Source organism: Eleginops maclovinus, chromosome 24, assembly GCF_036324505.1.
Source record: "Eleginops maclovinus isolate JMC-PN-2008 ecotype Puerto Natales chromosome 24, JC_Emac_rtc_rv5, whole genome shotgun sequence".
NCBI classification, from domain to species: Eukaryota; Metazoa; Chordata; class Actinopteri; order Perciformes; family Eleginopidae; genus Eleginops; species Eleginops maclovinus.
Genome location: NC_086372.1, coordinates 10237883 through 10256071, shown reverse-complemented (window position 1 = coordinate 10256071; position 18189 = coordinate 10237883). Strand labels below are relative to the sequence as shown.

General features: G+C 47.7%; 4 protein-coding genes across 6 annotated transcripts; 2 read left to right on the top strand and 2 right to left on the bottom strand.

Annotated features, from left to right (window-relative positions):
• The first annotated feature begins 615 nt into the window (after positions 1-615).
• On the top strand, positions 616-4415 carry ccdc14 (coiled-coil domain containing 14). Of its 2 annotated transcripts, XM_063877962.1 has the most exons (11): positions 616-755; positions 1478-1533; positions 1607-1682; positions 1799-1871; positions 2068-2160; positions 2558-2956; positions 3071-3200; positions 3281-3363; positions 3489-3632; positions 3740-3842; positions 3921-4415. In XM_063877962.1, the coding sequence occupies exons 1-11, from the start codon at positions 732-734 to the stop codon at positions 4336-4338; spliced, it is 1599 nt and encodes a 532-aa protein (XP_063734032.1). In that variant the 5' UTR covers positions 616-731; the 3' UTR covers positions 4339-4415. The 2 variants fall into 2 exon arrangements, with proteins under 2 accessions (XP_063734032.1, XP_063734033.1); XM_063877963.1 differs by lacking the exon at positions 1478-1533 and having other exon boundaries at positions 671-755.
• A 183-nt stretch (positions 4416-4598) lies between these two features.
• On the bottom strand, positions 4599-10471 carry ankrd10a (ankyrin repeat domain 10a). The gene is made up of 6 exons (XM_063878110.1): positions 10088-10471; positions 9196-9348; positions 7685-7776; positions 6258-6475; positions 6088-6171; positions 4599-5950 (listed from the first exon to the last, which is right to left on the bottom strand). Exons 1-6 carry the CDS (start codon positions 10283-10285, stop codon positions 5607-5609), a joined length of 1089 nt encoding a protein of 362 aa, XP_063734180.1. The 5' UTR covers positions 10286-10471; the 3' UTR covers positions 4599-5606.
• On the top strand, positions 9750-13868 carry hsf2bp (heat shock transcription factor 2 binding protein). Of its 2 annotated transcripts, XM_063878108.1 has the most exons (9): positions 9750-10571; positions 11021-11156; positions 11349-11452; positions 11666-11815; positions 12092-12236; positions 12375-12492; positions 12766-12869; positions 12962-13161; positions 13409-13868. In XM_063878108.1, exons 1-9 carry the CDS (start codon positions 10455-10457, stop codon positions 13454-13456), a joined length of 1122 nt encoding a protein of 373 aa, XP_063734178.1. In that variant the 5' UTR covers positions 9750-10454; the 3' UTR covers positions 13457-13868. The 2 variants fall into 2 exon arrangements, with proteins under 2 accessions (XP_063734178.1, XP_063734179.1); XM_063878109.1 differs by lacking the exon at positions 11666-11815.
• Positions 13812-15576, bottom strand: cryaa (crystallin, alpha A). Its single transcript, XM_063878111.1, has 3 exons — positions 15267-15576; positions 14633-14755; positions 13812-14435 (listed from the first exon to the last, which is right to left on the bottom strand). The coding sequence occupies exons 1-3, from the start codon at positions 15462-15464 to the stop codon at positions 14226-14228; spliced, it is 531 nt and encodes a 176-aa protein (XP_063734181.1). The 5' UTR covers positions 15465-15576; the 3' UTR covers positions 13812-14225.
• Between the last annotated feature and the right edge of the window lie 2613 nt (positions 15577-18189).

Below are 18189 nucleotides of genomic sequence, written 5' to 3'. Positions count from 1 at the left end.
CTAATAAAACAAGTGTTTATTCTGTTTGGAACTTCAGGGGATGGGAAATGAAACACATTGTACACTGTTAATGAATTGGAGGGTTGTAAGAGCCATGACTTAATTCCTAAGTTACAGAATGAATGTAGCTGCTGTCCTTCTGACAGGTTTGCTCAGCTGTGGTACATTTCTGTTAATAAGGTTGGTTGACAAAACAGTAAGAGCAGAAGCACTCCTGAGGCCCTCCTACATCACATGAGTCACTGGGTTACTGTTGGTGTCACAGCTGGTGGAAGTGGAGCTAATTGGAATAGCTTTATATACTGCTGCTCCATGTCTTAACCTATAAATATTAATACGTTTATTTAATAATCGATTTACTTTTTGCATTAGCTGATGGTCTGAATCCAAAGAGAAGCTAACAACTGTAGTGTAGTAGGAGTTTAAAGTAGCATAACGCGACTTCCGCCATACATGAACCCATAAACTGACCAAGCCTCTGCAGTGATTGATGAATTAATGGTGTGTGTGTGTGTGTGTGTGTGTATCTGCACCACCCTGCGTCGTCCCCATAGCAACGCCCACTGCTCTGATCTGATTGGTCGGCTGCTTCGTGTTGTCGGTTTCAAACTTGGGCTTCCCCCGGAAGTCGCAGCATTACATGATCCGTGCAGGGAAAACCATAGATATAGGATATAATAATAAGAAGTGTGTCTGTGTGTGTGGTAGCACACTGCAGGAGCCAGCTCACCATGAGAGGAACAGCTACAGGAAAGGTGAGACCGAATAAAGCTCCACTGAACACACAAGCTAACCACCTGTTAGCTTAGCTTCATCAGTAGGTAGCATCACACACACACACACACACCCTCCACTGTTGTCATTGTGAGCAGGGGGCTCTCCAGCAGTGAGGCTGAAGCTAGCTGTTGTGTTCCCCTTCTTCTCTAATATCTTTCTACCTGTATTGCAATAACACAGACAGTACATGACTGCCAAGGGAGCAGGGCTGGGGAGAACATGTCAGAAATGTAACCTAATCTAACCTGATTCATTTTGGATGACCTCAATATCAAATGCAATGCAAATAAATAAAAGAGAAAATAAATATCAATACGATGTTTTTTAAATAGGTGTTTTATGACAATGTATACGATCAAAGTGAGTTTAGTTATAGGAACACCTGCCATCCACCTGGTGTGAGACTCAGGAAGGTGTGTGTGCATGTGCTTTGTAAGATATTGTGTCTTATTTTAGAAAGTATTGTCTCATTGTAATCCCCATTGTTGCACGTGTTACAGTCATCTGATTATTGTTCTTTAAAGTGTAACTGTATCCTGATCACTTCATCCCTTTACATGGAATCGGTTACTCCCTGTGCCTGCGGGTGGGAGGGTAATAGAGCTGCGCTTCAGATTGCATGATTTTGTAAAATACAGTAAGTGTTAACTATACATACTTTGAAGCTCTATAAGAGTTTAAACAGACGTGTGACTGACAGGTGGTGACGTCAGGCAGGCTGACCAGAGGAGGCAGAGTGCAGCTGTCCCGGAGACGGTGAGAGCACAAGCTTTCATTCTCCTTTTTTTTTCACTCCACACATTTCTTATACATGTGATGTTTCTTTTAGCACTCCCCAAAACCCAGGAGCAGCAGTCCGCGCTGAGCCAGCATATTCTCTGTACTCCACAGACTCTGAGGACCAGGTGAGGCAGGGGGCTTGATGGGTACTAAACACATGAGAGGCATGTGTACAGGGAACTCATGGCAATGCGGTCTCCACATGGCTGGTGTGTAGTGACGTCTGTTTTCTGTCTCTCAGGTCACCAATCTGCACCGGGGGCTGGACCGCTGTGCTGCCTTGCTCGGGGGCATGCTTCAAGCTGAGAAGGCAGGTCAGAAGGGTTTTCTTATTCAGCCGTGGCCTTTTATATGACAGCCAATACTTGGATACAAGAAATGCTCCAACTTTCACTTTATTATCTCATCGCTGATTTGAGAAAAACATAATCACATTTATTTTGAAAGCAAGAGACCAACTGTCCTCTGGTTGCAGCTTAAGTCTTAATGATGTAATGTGTGTGTTTGTAGAAACCTTGCCAGGCCTCACCAAAGGAGTGACGCTTAGAGCAGCTAAATCAAGACCCTCCACCCTACTAAGGAAGAAGACCATTGGGAACACAGGTGTGTGTGTGTGTGTGTGTGTGCGTGTGTGTGTGTGCGTGTGCGTGTTCACTTTATTTGACATTTGGAGGAGACACTGAGCTTCAGACTCAGCAGCACAGCGCCCTCCGCTGGTGAGCTGAGAGCCCTGCAGCAGCTTTACTTTGACCTTACTTTCTACTTTAATTCGGTTTCGCTTTATTCCTCTACTCCGCTACAGTTCGGATCCACTACAGTTCGGATCCGCTACAGTTTGGATCCACTACAGTTTGGATCCACTACAGTTCGGATCCACTACAGTTCGGATCCGCTACAGTTTGGATCCACTACAGTTCGGATCCACTACAGTTCGGATCCACTACAGTTCTTTTGACTCCACTAAATGATTGAACAAATAATAACTTATCTCCACTTCCAGACCAGAGGAGCCGTCTGTCAGTCCAGCGAGGACCTGCTGCTGCTGCTGTCTCACCACAGAAGCTCCTCCCCCCTCAGAAACGAGCCCCCACCCTGCTGCCACACAAGCGCCCCCCCACCCCTCCACCTCTGTCTGACCCCCAGTCTGCTTCTGAAGCTCCGCCCACATCCTGTCTGTCAGATGGCGATGGGGAAGAGGAGGAGTGTGTTCCTGTAAGAGACACGGACACACACCCAGCCGTCAGACAAACACACTCGCACACCTGCAGCGTCCAGAAGCCAGACACGATGCTGGAGCCGGGACAGGTTGCTATGGTTACCGAGGACACACAGAGCGTGGGGGGGAGAAGGACGGTGCAGCATCTGCTGGAGGAGCTGAAGGCTCTGATCACAGGACAAGGTGTGTGTGTGTGTGTGTGTGTGTGTGTGTGTGTGTGTGATCAGTTGCTGGTCAGGACAAATGTCTCACGTAATTACATTTTGCGTGTGTGTGTGTGTGTGTGTGTGTGTGTAGGCAGTACAGCAGAGAGGCTGCTCAGTCATCTGGAGCAGAGCCTGTCTTCCCAGCTGATGGATGTTGGGGGTCCCGTGCAGACTGCAGGGGAACTCTCCTCAGTACAGAACCAGAACTGTCAGCTCCGCAGGTACCCAGCTCTCTTCATGGACAATCAAACATTCAATGATCATGAAGAAAACTCTAAAACCCGTTCCCTGCGTGTCCCAGGCGGGTCAGGGTTCTGAACCAGCAGCTAAAGGAGAGGGAGAAGGCAGCATTACACGGCACAGAGCCCTTCATCAACTCTGCAGGTAAAGTGTGTGTGTGTGTGTGTGTGTGTGTGTGTGTGTGTGTGTGTGTGTGTGTGTGTGTGTGTGTGTGTGTGTGTGTGTGTGTGTGTGTGTGTTCTCTGGTTGACCCCTGCTCCTCTCCACAGTGTGTGCTCTGCAGGAGCAGCTGGAAGGCGCTCAGTCCCAGCTGCAGGAGCTGCAGGAGGAGCTGACAGGAGTACGGGAAGCCTTGAGGGACACACAGAGCCAGCTGAGGGACAGAGAGGAGGAGAACACACTCCTCACAGCAGGTGGGGGCGTGTCCTCTGAGCAGAGGACTTCAGATGGCTCAGTTATTATAAAAAGAGTAATTTAATCCGATACAGTTTTTATGTTGTGTGTGTGTGTGTGTGTGTAGACCTGGAGGCCACCAGAAGCAGGTTGCGGGACAGTGAGCGGGAGAAGACTAAGTACTCTTCACTCGCCCAGCAACAACTAGAAGAGAGAGAAAACTGTAACAGGTGTGTGTGTGTGTGTGTGTGTGTCTGTGTGTCTGTGTCTGTCAAGAGTGAGAACATCCTTTCCTCTGTCTTTTTCAGGGTTCTTCAGATTCTGGAGTCAACCCAAGCCGGTGTCCTCCCACAGCAGCAGAGACAGGAGCCCCCTGTGCCCCCCCCTGACCGCATCACACACTTCCTGCTGTCTCTGGCTCCGCCTATGTGTGTGTCTGCAGAGAGAGGAGGACACACAGCCACCTCTGTCTCGCTGAGAGACACTTCATCACATCCTGCCGTCGTCCTGACCGACCAATCACTGTGTCCGGATGAGGCCAAGGAGGGGGGGTGGGGGCTACTGTCCCACGTTGACAGCTCCGTGTGTTCTGATTGGAGCAGCAGGTCCGGCTCCACCCTGGACAGCCGGGCGGAGGCTGCGTTCAGGGACGGGCTGGCAGCGCTGGACGCCAGCATCGCCAGCCTGCAGAGGACCTTTCAGCTGGACCTCGGGGGGGCCCGGTGATGCACTCTAGATAACTTTATTTCAGATGTTGTCCCCTCTATTTTAAATATTATGGAAATAAAGCATTTTAATGAGTTTTCCTGGATTTGATTCGATACCTTTTTAAGGACAGCTCCAGCGAGTGTCTGTCTTGAAGGGACAGTTCACCTAAAATCAGAAACACCTTTCCTCTCACCTGTAGTGCGGCTTATTGATCCAGGTAGTCTGTATGATGTCACTGAAAGAAAACTAATGTCTGATTGGCACATTTAATGATGAGAACCCCTCCCAACACAGAGACAAACATCAGCTTGTACCTTTTTTATGAAACTGCAAAATGTTTTAATAGCAAAGAGGCGAAACCAGAAGCAGTACAAAAGGGTGTAGAAAAAGAGGCAGCATTTCTTCAGCACAACAATCCGAGCGATTCCCTAAGACTACAGAACGCTGTCAGATCACACATTCATCTGCTCTAAAACACAAATAACAAATGCTTTTTAATATTCCCTTTGAGGCCGTCGTATAGCTCACTGGGTAGAGCAGGCGGCCATATACAGGGGTTTGGACCCAGGTTCGAATCCGGCTTGAGTCTCTTCCCCTCTGTCTCCCCGTTTCTGAATTACCCTGCATTAAAGGCACTGGTTGCCCAAAACATTGAAAAAATATATATTCCCTTTGGTAGAGTGCAGGTGATGCTTTTGGTAGAGTGCAGGTGATCCCCCCCCCCCTCTGAGCCATTAAATCAAAAATAATCTGCCAATGGAAAACTGGGTAGCCTTACATGCACGGTAGTTGAGGTGTTGGAGGTATTTTGAGGTATTTGCTCAAATAGAAGACTAGTATTAGTGTGGTTTAATTTCCCTAATTATTTCTTCTCAGCCCCACATTTGACATTTCTCTGTTTAAGATGAACCAAAAAGCTCTGAAGAAGTTTCTAAATGGTGCATTTGACTGTAATTTAATACCAAAATCCCAGACCAGTGGTTAGATTCTGTGGGAAGATACTTTTTTCCTCGGCTGGACATTTTGGTGCCAGGCTTCCTGTGTTCTGGTGACTATATCAAAAATACAACATGTAAAAAAGACTTGTAGGGGGGGGGGGGGGGGGGGGGGGGGGTAGAGGCTCTGCTTCAGATGTGACCGGTCCCAACTGCTGATGAAGACCATGAGAGGCCGCTGAGAGGAAGTGGAGTAACAGGAACTGCAGGTGCTGGGTGTCTGTGGTTACTCTGGGTTTGACAGTACGTGTGTGTTCAATGATGCTTATTGACGAGCAGCCCCCCCCCCCCCTATGAGTGTGGGTGGAGGTGGGCCACTGCCTGCCTGTATCTGTGCTCCGCCTGGGAGCTGTCACTCAGCTCCTCCGCCGTGTCTCCGAAGCCATGGTAGTGTCCGTAGTGCATGAAGTCCTTGCAGTCCGTTCCCCTGAGCCCCCCCCAAGCTGGCCGGTGGGACACGCAGCTGCTGGGGCTGCCGCTCTGGTGCAGCGAGCCGCACATGTCTGCGGAGGAGTGCTGAGTGGATGCTAATGCTGCATGCTGATTGGCTGAGGAGGCTGGCTGCTGTTCCTGGTGCTCAGCGAGGGGTAGAGGGAGGGGACGGCTGCTGGGGGGTGGGGGGTGCTCATCTGATGCTGAAACACAAAATCTGTCCATTAGATTTGATGTAAAACATTTGTATACACCAAAGCTTTCACGGAATAATCTAGAAAAGAATTGGCAGATTATGCTGTCAACATAATGTCTCATCAGAGAACAGCTGCAGTCCCACCTGAGAGGAGCTCCGGGGCCGACTCCATGGCAACGCTCTCCAGATCCTCTTCTCCACCTCCTCCAACCTGCATCTGCACCAGCACTGCAGCAGGAGACACACAGGAAGTGACATCACACAGCTGTTCACAGTGAGTGTCCCTGTGCATTATAACATGAATCATGTCTTACTGTCCCCCCGGGCTTTCTTCAGGTCCCTGCTGTCCCCGGCCGTCAGCAGCCTCTTCCGGCTGAGCAGGCCCGGACCACAGGGCGCGCTGTCTCCATTCTGCCCCCCCCTCACATGCAGCTGCAGCAGCTTCTTGGTCTTGGAAAGGAAGCAGAAAGAGTCGAGGAAGCCGTGAGCGTGCGCCAGGTCCGCTGCTGTCTGCCCACTGGCATTCCTTAACCTGAACAGGAAGAGGAAGTGAGACAAACTGCTTCCTGTCGGCCATCTTTAACACTCAGCACAGATCACATGAAGCCTGGAGGTCAGAGGCTCTCATAGAGCAGGTAGGGATCAACATCAGACAACACCCCCCCGCAACACACTCACTAAGAAACAGGATAAAATATTAAATGACATCATGAGTGAAATATGATATTATATACAATGAATAAAATACGACAAATGAAGCACATGGTATTACATGTTATAGTTCCTATAAATATCTATGTGGATGGTATAATACTGGTTAACCTGAGCACATTCAAATATAGATTATTATCGGTTTATAAAATAATAGGTTTATTTATACAACACATTTTTTTCCGCTTGGTATAAAAAATGCTTTTGGATTAAAGGCATATGTTAAGACATGGGTTTATTCTTACTGTACATAATGAGTATTTGAACAAAGCACATCCTCCCCGAGGCTGAGCTTCCTACACTCCTGAGTGTGTTAGCAGAGTTAGCATGCAGGTCAGGACATGACTATGATTAAACCAATCACTGCAGGAAGTACCTGGCCAGAGTGCCGCTGCAGAGAGGGTAGAGCCAACATGTGGCGCGCTCTGCTGAGCTTATTGCGATTGCTGCCTCTTTTTCGGGGATTACTCAAGAAAATCGAGTTCAAATTCAATCGCTGTAAAACATCAGAACGTGCAGGGTGTTTGCAGTTTGAAAAGGGAAGCCAAAAGCACATCTTAGTAATCATTTTGATACGTAACATGTCAGGACACATCAAACACATTCAACAGGTTCTACACGACCTCTTCACTGATGAAGCAGAGAAGCTACTTTACACAAAAGCATCAGAAGCTGAACTGATCTGTTCTTTCCCTCTCAGTTTTGGGATGAATGTTTAAGGATGAGAATGATTCAAATGTTTACTACACATTTATAGATATGTTTGTATTGGTCTGTAAATGGAAACGTTGCCTTTTCCTCAGTGTGTCTCTCATGAGACTTCCTGCTTTGGTCAACCTTCTCCACATCATCACATGACATGTTAACATCCACTTTGAGCTCTTCTGTAAGGGAAGGGCCAATAATTGATGACTATAGAAGTAAACCAGTGTGGCCGGTTCCCTCCCAAACAGCTAATAAGAAGTTGGCATTACGCTGACATAGGAACTGTTACGCCCCAGCACCTGAGCAGAGGTCCCACAATACTCACTGTGCTTTAGCCCCCGCTACCAGCAGCACCTGGATACACTCCACACTACCTGAGCGAGCCGCCTTGTGGATGGGAGCCTCACCTACAAGATCCTGGGGACAGAGGGAATGTGGGTTCACAAGAGGTAATATAAAAAACACTTCATGATAGACATCACTATAGACGTGTTGAAATCCTGCATCAGAGCAAAGCGTAAAATCACGTCTTAAAGCTGCTGAGTCATATGTTGCATCTCCAACAACAAACACATCCAGAGTTATGGTTTCTTTACTTCCTCTCCAGAAAAAAAGGAGTAAAGAAACGCTGTAATTGACCTTTCTCTAAGCCCCGCCCCCCCTTGGTTATTGTTGCTAAGTCGACAAACACACTTTCAACATGGCGTTTTGGACAGCTCTTCCAGCTGAACTGCTGTCCGGCTTTTACAAAGCAGCAAATGCTGTTTCTGACCGAAGTACACAGGGAGGTTCACAGTATGCCTTTGAGGGTTACATACAGGACATCAAGGTAACAAAAAGTGAGCATAAAGGATCAAAATAGAGGTGAAAGTGAGTTGCCACATCAGCTGATGGTCCAGACGGAGGCTGGCACAAATGATGTCAACGAGCAACACTGTTCCTGTAAAGCTGGGTGGGTCTTCACTATTACTGTCGTTATTATAAAGCAAAAGTACTAAGCACCTATAACATTGTATAGCCTTATATGCTAGCGTATCATAATAGGCAACGTTAGCAGGCTAGCTGTAATTAACGAGGTGATCTTTCGTTAGGTCCGCATCATCGGGCTTATCCATACCCTGGACCTCTGTAAAACACAAAACGCCAACATGTCTGTAGGCCTAGAACTACAGTCCTCCACAAGCTTACCACAACAGTGGCATAAACCCAGAGGTGTCAAAGTAACACCACGGCCCGAGACAGCAATCGTTGTGGCCAGGGCCAAGACAGACAGAAACAGGCGACCCATCTTCTGCCAATACAACAACCATATGTAGATTGAAATCACAGAATACCGAATAGGTTCACTTAACTGTAGGGTTAAAGACTAAAGTCTTACATCAGAACACACCAAAGTGTGCCGGTCCATCCTTGAGGGGTTCAGCTGAGAGTGAGGACGTCCACACAGTTTAATCCACAGGCGACACTTGCCAGGCTTTGATTTTGGTTTGGGGAAGGGGGAAAAACAAACACCCCCCTCCAACCTCTCTGGGTAACGACTATCAGTCCTACAAAGTGCCCCAGGCGCAACGTTTAACCATATCTTTCGTATAGTCCACAAACAACAGAGTTAAAAGTACGAAAATCTGAGACAGTCAATAGAGTGCTGTCATGAAAGTGTGGGAGCTTTGTCAGAGTTCAGATGTTGGCTCCGCTGTGATTGGCCAGTCTGCATTCTAGGGTGTGGCTTAGCGAAAGGCGAATTCACAAATCTCAGTTTCAGTGTCAGCCTGCAGATGGGACACTTTAAAATGCAGTGCTACATGTGGTCTCAGAGATCTGATGGTGCTGACTGACCTGCATGTTGACATCAGCTCCGGCCTGAGTCAGCCACAGCACACAGTGGGGGTGTCCTCCGAACGCTGCGGTGTGTGTTGGGGTCTGGTGGAAGCGGCTGGTCACTGTGTTCACCTCACAACCCATCTGCACCAGGCGCACCACACACTCGAGCTGTTTGCACAAACAAAAAACACACAGCGATAATCAGACTATTGGAATTGGTATGATGAACAAACAATAATGTCACCCTCACACACCAGGGGTCATGTTAGTGGACTGTTGTTTCGTTATGACCGAAAGCTTAGACTTCTTGGATAAACTTGGTTAAGAAGTATTACAGTAATGTTGGTTTGCGACTTTGAGAACAAAGAAAAGCACTATGAAATGAAGTATTATTATTGTGATGACACATGGAGGTATAAAGAGAATGATTCCATGAAATATATCTTTTCCTGTTTACCTAGGGCTGTTTTGGCGCCTGACCACCCATTGGCTCCACTGGAACCAATGAAAATCCTCTTACGTGATTCGTTTTTTTATTTTCGTCCAAAAACTTTATTGTACTCGTACAGTGAAACAGCTGTAACAGAGGCGGTTTAGAACAAAAGGAGAATATATATAAATAAATATATATAAATATAAAGGTGATAGTAAATGATATCCATAAAATATCCACCTTTAATTACGGTTCATGCTGGTCGCTAACCCACCGCCCTGTTATGGTAAAATAGTACGAGAAGACACCGGGATTCAGGTTGAGTACAGTTAACTAAAGTGTCTTAACTACTTTTTAGTATATCTATTAAGTAAATGTAGGATACATTTGTTCGCGGAATAGTTTAACTGTAAATGACAATACTCTTCGATGTGTACATCTTAATGTAGACATTCATTTAGCGGTAATCCCTACCTGGCCATAGTGAGCAGCCCAGTGTAAGGGGCTCCATCCGTAGCACGGGTCCTCAGCAGTCAGAGGAGCTGGGTCTGAGAGCTGCTGGAACAGGGACACCAAAGCATCAACGTCTCCATCCCTGCAAGCACGGTGGACGGGAAACCGGCTGATAAAGCCTTCTTCATTGGAGAAGTCCGCGTGTAGTCCCCCAGACATTGGTGAAGTATAAAAGTGGCTTTCCCCAGTGTTCCCCGTCCCTCGGAGCAGACTAAAGAGGTTGAAACACAAAGAAAGAGGAGATAACGTTAAGCTGCTCTCCGGGGCGGGGGAGCCACAAAACCCGGACTGGAGTCTGACAGTGTGACGGAGAACACGGAGGCATCTGATGGGAAAGTGGACAGCAGAAGTAAAAGAAAACAACACCAACCACAAGATGGCGTCGTCATTGGGCGGGAAGTCTCCGTCTCTGAGTCATGGCGCAAAGAAAAAGGCGAGGAAACAGGTATTTCACTTTACTATAGAAACACTATTCACCGTAGGGCTGGCCTTTTCATACCACACTGCTGTGAAACATCAATACGACCCCCCCCCCCCCAGTCTATGGTCCAATTTTCTGAATCAATGAGTGGCTATAAACCATTGAGATGCACTTGAAAGCAGTTTACAATGAGTAACCACTAACCATTGTTTCAAACCTGTTTCTAATATCTTTACATTATTTGTAAAATGAGTGCTGAATGATTGAAAATATGAATTAATGAGAAGGAAGTAAAACTGGGCTTTGTGTTAGAAGATGAGTGAGCTGTGGTCCAGACGTTGTTTATCTCCTAAAGATCATATGATGTGTCATCTTATGATACCTGTGTGTTTTGTGCAGATTAGCTGGATATGGGTCATACTAACCTAACACCTTTTTTTGAAAATCCATTGAGCTCTATCTTTTTCTTTCAGGATGGTTTCGTCAGAGTGAGAAAAAGTGATTTGGAAAAGTTGTCCACAGAAGTCATGCAGCTGAGGGAGTTCCTGCCCAGAGTCCTGAACCGGGACCTGATTGAGATGCTGCATAAAGCTCGGGCAGTCCACACAAGTACGCAACAACCACAACGCATGGTGTGAAAAGAAATATTTAGGAGAATGTAATTGCTTTGTGTGTGTGTGTGTGTGTGTGTGTGTGTGTGTGTGTGTGTGTGTGTGTGTGTGTGTGTGTGTGTGTGTGTGTGTGTGTGTGTGTATGTGTATGTGTGTGTGTGTGTGTGTGTGTGTGTGTGTGTGTGTGTAGTGAAGGAGCACCTTCTGCAGGAGCAGGAGCAGCAGCAACAGGACTGTGTGCACCTCCAGGCCCGGTTGGAGGCAGTGCAGACTGAATGTCAGAAAGAGAGAGAGGTGGGGGGCAGGCTCTGTGATGCTGTTTACTGTGGGGGTCACACTGTGAAAGGGATTCAATACTTTACACAACGGTCAGATCAATGATTGGACTCCATGTTGTGTGTGTGTGTGTGTGTGTGTGTGTGTGTGTGTGTGTGTGTGTGTGTGTGTGTGTGTGTGTGTGTGTGTGTGTGTGTGTGTGTGTGTGTGTGTGTGTGTGTGTGTGTGCAGGAGAAGCTGCTGTTGCGGGAGCAGCTGTGGCAGGGTGGAGAAGAGCTGCAGCAGCAGGCAGACTTCTGCTCTGCTCTGGGATCAGCAGCCTGCAGTCTGCTGTGGAGCTGCTCTTCCGGAGCGGACACGGTCACACGCTGGCTGGCTGATGTGAGTCCTCTGCACCGTGTGTGTGTGTCTGTGTGTGTGTGTGTGTGTGTGTGTTATACTGATCCCAATGACAAGCACTCTCAGGGTTTCACATTAAACAGTGACATCAGTTGACAGCTCCTAATATGTAGTTGTATTGTGTGTGTGTGTGTGTGTGTGTGTGTGTGTGTGTGTGTGTGTGTGTGTGTGTGTGTGTGTGTGTGTGTGTGTGTGTGTGTGTGTGTGTGTGTGTGTGTGTGTGTGTGTGTGTGTGTGTGTGTGTGTGTGTGTGTGCAGGGGAAGCTGCAGTCCTTCCTGGCTGTATCTGCTCAGACTCTGGAAAGCTTCGTCAGGTCTCTTGACGAAGACGAGAAGACTCAGACCGAGGACCATAACTCCCATGAGCACCAGTTTGTGCTTGCTCTGGCTGGAACGATTACCAGTGAGTTCACAGATTCTCCATAATCAAAGACTCTTTTCACTTCAAGGTGGTAGCAGGCCGCTCCAAGTAGCCACTCAGGCAATATCAGGACATTCAGTTCAAAATAAAAGACCTGCCCTGTCTTATCTTATCAATCAGACATCGCAGCAGTGACGTGTGGGCGGGACTTCCTCTCCACCTCGGCTCAGGACCTGTTGGACACTCTGATGATGATGCTGGAGCTGATGAAGCCGGGGGTCTTCCCCAAACTCAAAGTGTACGTGGAGCTGTGGTGGAAAGCTTCACACACACAGCCTTTAGCTTCACTGTTCTCCATATTTCATGTACACTAGTGTCCATAAACTTACAGAAAGAGTGAAAGCGTGTGCACACTGAATGAAAACTACAAATGTGCTCATTCAGTAGTTGGCCCTATTTGAAAGTCAGTATTAACCATGTTGGTGTGTGATGTGTGCAGCAGCAGGTGTCAGTGCTGTGCTGCCACTCAAACTGTGTGTGTGCGTGTGTGTGTGTGTGTGTGTGTCTGCAGGCTGATGCTGATGGCTCTGTATAATGTCAGTATCAGTGTGAGGGGACTGAAGTGCCTCAGTGACAACCCAGGACTCCTGCCGCTCATCTGCACCCTGCTGGACGGTGAGGAGAACTGCAACACACACACTTAAACGTTATGTTGTAGTCCAGGGGCGTCCGAACATACAGAAAATTAAGCCCAATTTATTTGCCAGACGGAGACTGGGAGGTGTGCCTCCACTCTGTGCGTCTCCTGCAGTCGGTGCTGCTGGAAGAGGAGTTGCTGCTCCTGCTGGCCCCCTCCCTGCTGGACCCCCGGCTGCAGGCTGCTGTGAGCCGGCTGACCTCCAGCGTGCAGCCGCGCCTCAGACTGGCCGCCCAGCAGACCCTGGAGGACCTACAGACCCTCCAACAGGTGCCACTCACTCAGATACAATGTTCGGGAGCTTATTTGAAATGTTGACAGGATGAACTAAGAGAGAGTGTGTGTGTGTGTGTGTGTGTGTGTGTGTGTGTGTGTGTGTGTGTGTGTGTGTGTGTGTGTGTGTGTGTGTGTGTGTGTGTGTGTGTGTGTGTGTGTGTGTGTGTGTGTGTGTGTGTGTGTGTGTGTGTGTGTGTGTGTGTGTGTGTGTGTGTGTGTGTGTGTGTGTGTGTGTGTCCAGAGCCGGGGAGGTAAGCAGAGTGGTGTCTTCGGTCCTCCTGCTGTCTGACCGCCCTGCACCTCGTCAGTGTGTCAGTGCAGTCAGCAGAGAATATACAGTTCGTAGTTTTATTGTACATTTCATTATCAAAGTGAGAGGAGCCTTTTATTTTCTGAACGGTAACTCCTTTTTTTACTTGCACTGTTCTCTGTTAAGCTTTCAGTATTGTTCATTACTGTGTCTGTGTTGGTGAGGTTGACACATTAAAGAGTCACACTTTCAGAGCGCTGTCTCTCTTTTCATTAAAGCATCCTCTGAGACATTTCTAAGATCAATACCAGGATATATTTTGGTGAGGCAGATATGTGCATCATGACATTGGTTAAAGTCCTAACCGAGTTACCAAGAATAGAGCCACACAGGGTACCTTTGTGACGTATACAGCTTTATTGTATGTTTATGGACTTCTCATATCAGTGAGCAGGTATCCATTGAACAAGGCTAGACTACAGTACAGGATATATTCAATAAAAGAGGGGGGGGGGGGGTTCTAAGAGTCAGCACAAGAATGGAGCAGCCAGGGCTTACTGATGGAAATTCTGGGACAAGATGTGTGACATGCACCCCCCCCCCCCCCAACTCTAGCCCCCCCGCAAATAAGCACCCTTATGGGGAGGTTTTTGTAAAGCTCTAAACGATGATACTAAATATACTGGGCGAGAGCGCCAAGACAGAGGAGAGAGTGAAGCCAGGAGGACACAGATATCCTCTGAGGGAGGGGGGGCAGAAGAAGGGAGGGGGTTCTGTGGATGCAGGCTGTGGCCCCCACACTCATCATCTAGGAGGACGCAGCAGAGTTGGTCTTGTCGTCGCGGGTGACCGGGATGGTGCGCTCGCTGCGGCCGGATTCGCTCCCCCCGCTGACCTTTGGCCCGCAGAGGGTCAGCAGCCCGTCAGCTGACAGGCTGCAGCTGAATGCTGATTGGTCCACACTGGAGGGGAGGCGGTAGCGGCGGTGGAACTCACGAGAGATGTATCCGTGGTCATCCTGCAAAACAGAGTCATTATTAAGGTTCCCTCACTTCTTACATAACACCTCTGTTGTGCAATATCACTGGTAAATATATATACACCGCACGTACAATGTTTCCACCGAGCAGCCCCCCCTGAGAAACATGCCGCTGAACATGCCTCACATCAGCACACACGTGCTCTACCACTTTTAGGAGTGAGCAGCAGACCCACCTGTCTCTCTCCATGCTTGCCCTGGATCTCCACGTAGTCCCCGGTCACCTTCACACTGAGCTCATCAGGAGAGAAGTGTTTGACGTCCAGGTACACGGTGTACTTATCCCTCTCAGACCTCACCTGGGGGGAGGCACAATGCACAAGCTCAAGAACATTGTCTAAATAGATTTTTAAGAGCTTTAAGTTTGTGTTGAGCTCAGTAAGAGATGTAAAAGAACTCCAGACTGGGTGACATTCAGATGATATGACTCTGTGTGATGTCTAAGGACAGACTGTGCTGTCTGTAAAGCCCCTCAGACAATTGTGTGATCCCAGATATTCAAATACATAAATAAAATGTCCTTTCTTTGGAACCAACTTCCTATTTTAATTAGAGGCAGACAGTGTCCAAACCTTTAAGAGTGTGCTGAAGACTTTCCTTTTTCGTATTGATAACCACAATATCCAGTTTAAGGGAGTTGTGTACGGGTACAAACTAAACTAAGCATCTTACTTTTTATGAAAGAACAAAGAGAAACGCAGTGAAAATGAGGAACTTCTTAAGAGACATCATAACTACATGCTGTCTTGTTTGGGAGAACGTCTGAGATAAACTAAGTTAGTTGTGACAGGAAGGAGGTGCTGGTGTTACCTCAGAGGTGCCGGAGTTTGAGGAATCCAAGAAGCTCCGGAACAGGGACTGTCTGTAGTAAGGGCTGATGGTGGAGGTGGTGTAGGGGAAGAAGTCGTAGTCAAACATGCCCTCTCCGAAGAACTGGTCAAAGAGTCGGGCGGGGTAGACGGAGCCCAGGGCTCGTCTGAACCAGGGGTGCTGGATGGAAATATCCATAGTGTTTCACACAGCTGGGTGTAGCTCAGATGTTCCTGTTCAGCAGGTGGAGGAGGGGAGGTGAGATGGAGAGAACAGAGTGTGGAGGAGAAGCGGGATGATTCAGAGAGCGGCTCTACAGCGGTTTATATACCTGAGAGGCAGAAAGAGAGGCTTTACCCACGATCCCTCTGGAATGGCATTATCTCATGCCCCGTCAGCAGAATTGGGGAGGTGGGGCATTGCTGGGTCCAGACCCTGGTTCAACCCAGTGGCCCTCCACACACCAGACACCAAGGGCTGCCAAAACAAACCTTCCTGGGCAGAGGGTGGTGGGGGATTACACCTGAGTGATGGGGCATCAAGCAGACACACACATCTAGCTCCTTCAGTGACATAACGCTGTATGGTTCTGCTATGTGCTTCAATGGAGACATAACAACACACACAGTGATGAGAGTTCACTGTGCAAACACACCACTCACAAAGTAATAACGCACTAATTACCCATGTCAAAAAAATGGAAGGAACTTCAGCGCGCAATTTCATGGATGAGGAGACAGAGCCAAAATGGCAGATACGCATAAGACCTCTTCCGAGGGTTGGAGATACACACCTTACTTTTCATTTGTTCGAAAGGACATAAATGTGAAGGGGAAGTGTAAACTGTGCCCAGGTCAGAAACATCTTGCCACCACCGCAAACATGACATCTAATCTTTCAAAGGTACAAAGGCCACATGCTAGCCCCACCAAGCTAGTTGCTAAAGACCCCTGAAACCCTCATTGCGGTTGACGACAAGAGCATGCTACCATGACCAGCCAAGTGGCCAAGGCTAGATATTCATGCCCAGGTGTAAACTGGGAGTAAAGGTAACTGGGAGCCTCAACATTTCAACATTTTTATGACAGCATCAGTCCTACAGTAGCGTGGCCTACCAACAGCTAAAGCCTAAAATGCTGTTACTGCATGCTAATAAGATGAAGCTAATTAGCAGCAAAAGGCCTCTTTCTCTACAGATGACCTGGTAAGCACCACCACTACCAACCCTAGCTCTCAGCAGAGAAGTGACCTTTCATGTTGAACTCAGACTGCAGAGAACAGATATACATTACAGGTAGAGGACAACATCCAATGTATCTAACAACAGACTGCAGCTAGTAGCTCAGAGTGAACTCTAATGTCATGTCACTTCCCATGCCTGTTGTTTCACCAGCAGTGGATTCCCGCCACCTGCATTAGTGTAATCCCACAGGGCTTTGGCCAGCAGCACAGAGGCTTAGCTACTCCATGCACCCCCAGCCAAGAGCAACCGGGCCGGGCCAGGCTGGTTTGGGATGTGTCTGGGTTTGGTGTTACGAGCTGGTGCAGACAGACTGTTGGACTGCAGTCCAGCAGAGTCAGCATTCTGTGTTTTTATCAATGGCACAGACAATGGCTGTGTGCTCCGTGTGTCCACAGCTCTGTAAAGCTGCTTCTGGCCGACAGCCTGCTCATTCACAGATATCTACTCTTATTAAAAAACTGACAAGGAAGAAATGAGAGAAGGCAAACTTTTGGGAATATCTGACAGTCACTGCCTTCTCAGACGTCTCAGACTCCCCCTTGAAGCTTGGTTAGGTAACACTGGAGGAGCAGTTGTAGTTCATATTCCATAATGTATCTAAACCTGAACAAAACCCAGCAGAGTGTTGCCAACATTTGTCCAATGAAAGTAGTTAACAGCACAAGCCCCAAAATGTTTTAGATCTAGCAAGACATGTGAAAACTACCAGTCTCAGGCCTCCCTCTCAAGCCCCCAAAATGATCATTATGAGCGTGAACATGACGTTATCAGAGTGAATGCAAACAGCTACAATGGCAGCAGGTAGACTTTTTACAGTCCCTCCCCAACAAAAGGTATCAGATTTCTTTTTCAAATTGAATACTAGTTTTATATAATATTAGGAAATGCATTCAAACGTTTGTCCTCCTACAAGACACATCCCTGTATGTACATACAGTTTGTGGCTGCTGGGATCACTCCTGTTCATGCTGACAAAACAGTGCTTTATATTCTGAACTCGATTGCAACAGCAAATAAATTGAACTTAAGATCGCATTCAGTGAAGCACCATGTTAACTCCAGCTGAACTTCTTGCAGAGAACAAGGACTGTGGGTTTGTGACGCTGCTATAGATGAGTAGCTAGTGGCTCAGTCAGTAGGGGCTTGGACTGGGAATTGTAGGGTCGCCGGTTCAAGTCCCCAAACAGACTTGAAATATGGAAAGTGGACTGCTACTTGCAGAGGTCCTAGTTCACCTCCTAGGCAAGGCACCGGACACCTCCAATCCCCCCTCCCCAATGCTCCCCGGGCGCTGCACAATAGCTGCCACTGCTCCTAGTACTAGGATGGGTTAAATGCAGAGGACCAATTTCACTGTGTGTGCTCTGCTGTGTGCATGTATGTGACAATAAAGAGGGTTTCATCCTCCGATTCTATCTATCAAATAAAGAGGGCTTCATCCTCCCATTCTATCTATCAAATAAAGAGGGCTTCATCCTCCAATTCTATCATTCTTTAGTACGTTTTGAAGCTCTGCTGCCCCCTGCTGGGCTGACATCACACCACACCCTTTAAACTCAAAAGCCTTCCTGACCCAGATACACATCCTAAAAATAAAACTGGGACTGCTCTACCAGTGAATATCAGCTCTGATGATCACCATTAAAAAGAGGAAACTGTATTTAAAAACTCACAGCATTT